Source organism: Eurypyga helias, unplaced genomic scaffold (genome assembly GCF_000690775.1).
Source record: "Eurypyga helias isolate BGI_N326 unplaced genomic scaffold, ASM69077v1 scaffold21971, whole genome shotgun sequence".
NCBI lineage: Eukaryota > Metazoa > Chordata > Aves > Eurypygiformes > Eurypygidae > Eurypyga > Eurypyga helias.
Window position 1 is genome coordinate 149 of NW_010229309.1, and position 7,241 is coordinate 7,389.

The 7,241-nt window shown below is 45.5% G+C and overlaps 1 protein-coding gene across 1 annotated transcript; it reads left to right on the top strand.

Annotated features, from left to right (window-relative positions):
- Positions 1-813: 813 nt before the first annotated feature.
- Positions 814-4,227, top strand: UCHL1 (ubiquitin carboxyl-terminal esterase L1 (ubiquitin thiolesterase); the record flags this gene model as incomplete). Its single annotated transcript, XM_010160367.1, has 6 exons — positions 814-964; positions 2,274-2,359; positions 2,435-2,482; positions 2,815-2,884; positions 3,460-3,518; positions 3,802-4,227. Coding segments are annotated over 6 exons (501 nt in total), but the record flags the coding sequence as incomplete, so codon positions are not given.
- Between the last annotated feature and the right edge of the window lie 3,014 nt (positions 4,228-7,241).

The following is a 7,241-nucleotide window of genomic DNA, read 5'->3' on the forward strand; positions in this document are numbered from 1 at the left end:
TGTCATCTTTCCATGCATCATACTGTTGGAGATGGTTTGACTTGCACTGGGGCTGTAGGTGGATGGTGGGTAACACATGCTGGCTGCTTGGCCCCAGCCTCCAAAAAGCCTGAACTAAAATGAACTGACCAACAAATCAAGGACTCTTACTCCAGTATTTCTCTTACACACAAAGCAAAGTGTCACACTGGGGAAAAAAATTAAGTACTCTTGAGTGTGAGGAATAGTGGTTCTGTTACCATGCTGAATCATTGCAGCTGGAGAGGCCTAAATTGGTTCTATATGGTTAATATCTTAAGTCCAGTAGATGCTAAGGAGGTTGATGAGGAGATCTAAAAAGTATATTTAACATGTCCTTTAAAAGAAGGATTCTAGCTTTTCAGTAGTGATGGGTTTTATACTTGTCTGTACATTGTTCTCATGGGGAGGGGTTCGTGAAGGGAGGTGATGTAAAGGTACAAAGGCAAGCTATTGCAGAGACATGCTGAGTAGTCTCATTAAATGGACCAAAACAATTGAGAGGAGATAAAGAGCCTTTCCATTATGATTTCCCACACCAAGCTATTTCCAGTGTACAGAAAAGAGAGGCTGTGAACAGTGCCTTTGGATATGACTGAGTCATGCAGGTAGTCCATTAAGGCTTGGCCTGCATCCAGTATAGACGTATGATGATTTACTGGACCTGTGCCACAAAGATGGGTAAATCTTTGTCTAGTCCTGGTATTGATTTTCCTGGACAACTTATTTTTCTAGTAGCTTGCACAATAAAAAGACTTCACTGTGGTGAAATGCTTAACAGTTACATGTTTACAGCATGAGAACTTCAGGAAACAACAGACTGAGAAAATAAAGGACCAAGAAATCAGTTCCAAGGTGTATTTCCTGAAGCAGACAGTCAGTAACTCCTGCGGTACAATTGGTCTGATACATGCAGTTGCTAATAATAAAGACAAACTGAAGCTTGGTGAGTATGAATGACCTGAAATGCTTGAATTTCTTTTTTTAGTGAGGGGAAAATTGAGTGGGTATGGGCTGTGGGAGATACCTGGGGCATTCATGCAAGCCAGATTATGGCATGCTGTACTGCTTCACTTGGTAAGTGGGTCTTTTAATTCTTGGAGAGGGGCATGTGGTCTCACCTACTGCCTGTATTGCAGAAGGGAGTGTACTTTATCTCTGCAACCACCAGGCAGTAGTCTTCATCATAGTGAACAATATAAGAGGAAGAGAACATATAGTAGGACTGGCCAAAGTCTGTAATTAGGAACTGTCGTGTTCAGAAATAGCTGTTGGGGTTGATGTCAACTGAGGCGATAGTTCTTCATGTTACTTATGTCTAATAAAATCAGGCTGGCTCAGGGTAGCCTGTAAATCAGATGAAAACATGTTTTCTTTTGGGTGGGAAAGTAGTGTAAGAGGATAAGGGCCTGTAAGTAGACTTTTCCTGCAGAGGTAATAGTTTTGATTGTTCTCTTCCTATAGAAAAGGATGTAAAACTTGCTTAGGCAACTAGTGGCTGGAAACTCCTATGGAAGAGGATTACACCTTCTTGTGTTAAAAGGGTTGTCACTGAGTTCAGGGAGTACTTTATTCAAAGACTAGAGATCTGTAAAATAGAACTTAACTCTCATTATTCTGTAAGAACTTGGTTCCTTTTGGGTGGGGTGGGATTACTACTCATATGATTTAGAAACACATGGAACGCTGAGAGCAGCTTTATTTTATCCATCTTGAAAGGATTCTCTGAAATTACACACTCCTGATGAGTGACGTGAATGAGGCAGCACATCTTTCTTGTGAGACTACAACTTGGTGCATCTTAGTGCTGCACTGCTAACTTTGGTTTTCCAGAACGTAAATAAGCCTAGCACGCACAAGTGCAGTGTTCATTTGAAGGCAGTGACACCTCAATTTCATCTACCCATATTCTGTTAGTTGGTACTTAAGTGTCCTTAAAACTGGCACCTTTCTTGAACTTCAGAACAGGCCTGAACACCTCCGCCGAATGTGCAAGGGAGGAGAATTGGAAAAGCTAAATAGCATTTGAAAGTGAGTTCCAAGAGCAGCATCCAGAGGACCCCAAGGCACTTTGTGTAGATTGTTGTAAATAGCCTCTGGATAAAAGCTTACTGAACTGGGAGTTATGATGGAGATGCTTCCAGGCTGAATGCAAGGACCACTAGTTAGTCCACCAAGCATTGATTACTGTGGGCTGCATCTAAACGGTAACTGATGCTTCACCTAAACTGAACAAAATCTTTCACCTTGTGCAGATGATGGATCTGCCCTGAAGAAGTTTCTTGATGAAACCGCTGATCTGACTCCTGAAGAGAGAGCTAAACATTTTGCAAATAATAAGGTACATGAACTACACAAACTCCTGACAGCTGTTGGCACTTAAGGATGTAGTAACCTCTATCTGCTTTCTCTTAAGGCTATTCAAGAAGTCCACAACTCTGTTGCACAAGAAGGACAATGTCGGGTGAGATGCAAATCTGTTAAACTTTGGGAGAAGGAGGTAATGAAGGTTGGAGAGCAATACAGGTTTTTGCCTGGCAGATAGCTGTTCCAGCTCACGAGGAAAGAAACAAGTGACTCGTGGGTCAATGCTTGTGCAAGGTTTCTTCCTTAAATGTGGATTGAAAATTTGGGTCTGAAAATGGGAGACTGCATTAGGATTTTTGGTGCTTGACCTTGTAGAGCTGAACTTTTAGTTTGTAGCCCTTTGTTTATCTCCTCTGTCCTGTAGTCACAAGTAGAGCTCATTACTAGGCTTTTTCCAATCTAACAAATGCATCGAATGGTCTCTCTAAGGTGGAGGACAACAGTGTGAACTTCCACTTCATCCTGTTTGTCAATGTGGATGGGCACCTGTATGAATTGGGTAAGTAGGACTGGGCCTGCTTTGCACTGTACAGCAGCACTGGGGGCTCAGGCTTGGTGCTGGCTGAATCACAGAGTGGTTTGGGTTGGAAGGGACCTTAAAGACCATCTAGTTCCAACCCCCCTGCCATGGGCAGGGACACCTTCCACTAGACCAGGTTGCTCAAAGCCACATCCAGCCTGGCCTTGAACACTTCCAGGGATGGGGCATCCACAGCTTCTCTGGGCAACCTGTTCAGTGCTACACCACCCTCTCCGGGAAGAACTTCTTCCTGATACCTAATCTAAACCTCCTAAAGCAGTACTGGGGGCTCTAAAAGCCAGTATGTGGTTTGTATCTTCACTTGAAGATCGTAACTGAAGGTGCCTTGCTCTGGAGGCCTAGGCCCTCTTGTAACCATGTCATCCCCTGTAGAGCTGGGACCGCTTGGTCCCCTTTTCACACAAGCTATGCATTGACAACTTGTTCTGACCTCCCTGGTATGTTTGTGTGTACTTGTTTCTTGGGCCCGCCATGCTCAGTTCTGCTAATTCAGAAGTAATACGTACACTGAGTGATAGAACTTTCTTTCACAGATGGGCGTATGCCATTTCCTGTAAACCATGGCACGAGCTCAGATGACTTGCTGTTGAAGGTGAGGCTCCCTTGCTCCTTGTCTCCCTGAAAACAAGGCTTAGGAAAGGGCGAGAGGCATGCCTTCAGTGCGTGGTGGCTGTGCCTACTTGCTGTACAAGCTGGTGCTTCTTGCACCACAGTAACAAGGTAGTATTTAGCTATATATCTGTTCAGTGTATTAGCTGGTGCTACAGGACTTTAACTTGGTTGGTGGGACCCAGAGAGGAGCTGCAAAAGACTGGGTCACTACAAGAAGTGTCTTCTGATAGCCTAACCAGCTGCTTCTTTTCCCCTTTCCCAAGGATTCTGCTAAGATTTGCAGACAATTTACAGAACGTGAAAAAGGAGAAGTTCGTTTTTCTGCTGTGGCATTGTGCAAGTCTGCCTGAGAGTCTGAAGAGATGCAAGGAAAGCAGTCTAATAGCACACCAGTAAATGCAGTCTAAACTCCAGTGCTTCAGTTCTTGTTAAACACAGCTGTTCTGGTTACTTAAATTGTTTCCACCTCTTGCTATACACAGGAGCAACATCAGCCGAGCTTATGCTGAAGGATGAGCTCAAGTTTTAATGTGAACGGTTTGGACACATCAGATGTCTTTAGACTCTTTTTTCACATGTTAAGTAGAAAAGGCTTAACAGGGCTTGTTTAATCTGTGTCATGTTAATTGAGCTGTTTGGTTGATATTTCCTTGTCCTTCACGAGAATAAAAATCTTCTGCTGGAAGGCTCTATGGAGTAAAGTGATCACTAAGCTTCTCCGAAAGGAGTTGCGTGGCATCCTTTATAACCCCTGTTTTCCAAGGACCCTCAGAGCTCCCCTCGGAACAAAAAGCTAATGACAGCCTCAGGTTAGCAGAATGGCTTTTTGCAGTGTCTTGAAGGATGGAGAGATGCACCACTGTGCATAACATCCCATTACTGCACTGCCTTCCTGGTAAAGCTCTTCCTAATGTCCAGTCTGAAACTACTAAACTGCAGTCTGCTGCTCTGAATACAATTCTGCTTGTTTTCAGCAGCAGAATGAAATTTTGGGTTCAAGGAGAAAATGCTACATATTCCTTGGCCTCTGCTCTGACCTTATGTAGGAACTATTCTTAGAGTCTAGCTGGTGTTTATCTGCAGCTCCTTGCTGATGGCTCAGGTAAGAAGGGATAAAACACCCTTCAACTTGGGCCTCTCTTCTGATGCATTATGTCCCAGTCTGTGCCTGCCAGCCGTCGGGTACGGTGCTGGGTGCCTGGTGCTCGCTGTGTGCTGCAGGCCCTTCTGGCTTCCAGGAAGGGTATTTTTGAAGGGTAACTCAAAACGTGCGTTGTGAGGTCATGTGTGGTCTGCGGGTGTTTGGTGTTGGGCCCCGTTGCTGCTCATACAATTATGTGGAAGCTGAGGCTAGCAGGGGGGTTGCAACACATCTTAATTGGAATTCTGAGGGTTAGCTAAACCTCAGAGTACTTCCATTCTGAACATCAGTCTCTTGGAGTCTGTTAGCAGGGAGGGCAAAGCTACCTGCGGAGGAAAGGTCTGTTATGTGCCACTCGCGGTTCTCTACAGCCCGTCTTCCTCTGCCTGTTGGTGGAAGCTGTCGCAGGGTGGAGGGAGGCCTCCTGGAGCGTCTCTGCTGCAGCCTCCTGCTCCAGCGCAGGCTCGGAGCCATGCCTGCGGCTCGGGCTGCTTAGCAACCCAGCCGGCAGGAGACGAAGTGCGGGTAGGGTGAGTGCTAAGTCAGCTGGATGAGCTAAGTCAGCTGGATGCCATACCTGGGGGAGCGTGCTTTAATTCTGCAGGGGGCCTCTGCCATGGGCACCTGCCCGAACTGTGCCTCTGTACGGTTACACAGGCAGGCAGGGCTCGAGCGTAGATTCATAGCACCTCTTGGGTTGGAAAAGACCTTTGAGATGACCAAGTCCAACTGTTAACGCTGCAAATACCACCACTGAAGCAATCTAAAAGGGCCTTTGAGATACTACGGTGTTTTTAATAGTGATTGCAGCAGTCAAATGTACGAATCTGCGGGTTTTTTCACCCCCTGGCAATATAAATCTAGTGCTGCTCAAGTTCTTTGAGTATTCCACAAACTTTTTTCACTTCTGTTCAAGTTTGTGAGTTAAGAATCTACCAAAAGGCAACGTTGGAATAATTTTGGCCTCATGGAATAAAAAGGGGGAAAAGGTGGTGACAGACCTTTCTTATTTTCTCACGTTCTTGTCCCAGGTACAGCTGCAAAGGATGGAACTAAAGATAGTAAGTAAGGAGTTAATGTTGAACATCACCAGCAAGGCTGCCTTCCCCGAATAAGACAACCACAGAGGCCTGGCAAACAGCTGGGCTTTCCTCTAATGCAGCCTGGGTAGAAAGGGGAAGAGGAGTTGCTGGGGGTCAGGAAGACCTGGGGAGTTGGGATGGAGTTGCCTCAGGTGGAGATCTCAAAGGATGGGCCGGGGAGATGCGTAAGCTGCATAGGTGGAAGCTTTTGCAATCCTCACAGTGCAGCTGTTCAGGTGTGTTACTGCATTTAGCAGGAAAGTCACAATCCACAAAAGCATGTATTTGTCAAGTCAAACCCACATAGGATAAACCATAACTAAGAAGGAAGATGTTACAAAGTCCTATCAGGTCTGTATAATCAAAATAAATGCCTTTTATGTGCATTTCCCCGGCAATTTGACCTACTTGCAAACTGGGTTTGAATTTTAATCTCTGCCCATTGGTTCACAGTTCAGCAGAAGTGTTGGGACCATGAGGTGTAAACGCCTGTAGGCTCTTTTAGACTGCTGTGAGCCAAAACACAGTGTTTCCGAAGATGCTCTCCCATAATTCAGTATTTTCTGTTAGTCACATCCTGTCTGAAGTGAGGCTCGTGTTTCTTGTCTCTGTTTTCTCCTCTCTCTTTTTATCTTCAGACTGAGAGAGTTGGGCTTGTTCAGCCTGAAGAAGAGAAGGCTCCGGGGAGACCTTATTGCACCTTCCAGTACCTGAAGGGGCTACAAGGAAGCTGGGAGGGACTTTTTGCAAGAGCCTGTAGTGACAGGACAAGGGGTAACGGGTTTAAATTGAAAGTGGGGAGGTTTAGATTGGATATCAGGAAGAAGTTCTTCCCGGACAGGGTGGTGAGGCACTGGAACAGGTTGCCGAGAGAAGCTGTGGATGCCCCATCCCTGGAAGTGTCCAAGGCCAGGCTGGATGAGGCTTTGAGCAACCTGGTCTAGTGGAAGGTGTCCCTGCCCATGGCAGGGGGTTGGAACTAGATGATCTTTAAGGTGCCTTCCAACCCAAACTGTTCTGTGATGCTATCTTAAATCTGTAGTTCCACGTGGAACTGTTAACCTTTCCTTCATTTCCTGTGCATCCTTCTTGATTAAATTAGCTCTTTGACCCTCTCCATTTCTCATCTAAAGACCTACGTGTTTCACCCTTGACTTTTCACTGTGACAACTACTGGGAAAGGTGGGAGCTCTGAAGCCTGTTCTGTGTTTTATGCCCCCTCTGAAAGAAACCAGTGGCTGGGCACTGCTGCTCTTCAGATAGGTGAGGAGTCTAATGAGTGAAACACTTCATTTGAATTCACAGGTTTGAATTAGCAGCCTTCCAGGGGTTGACTTTGACTGGAATGCTCTTGGAAATGGTTGAGGAACATTTAAGAAAATCAGGTAGGATTTCAGGCTTTTCTGTTTAGGCCTGCGCATCACTAATTCAGAACTGTATCCAGGGTTGACTCCCCCCAATCTCGTTTTCTTAAGTTTTC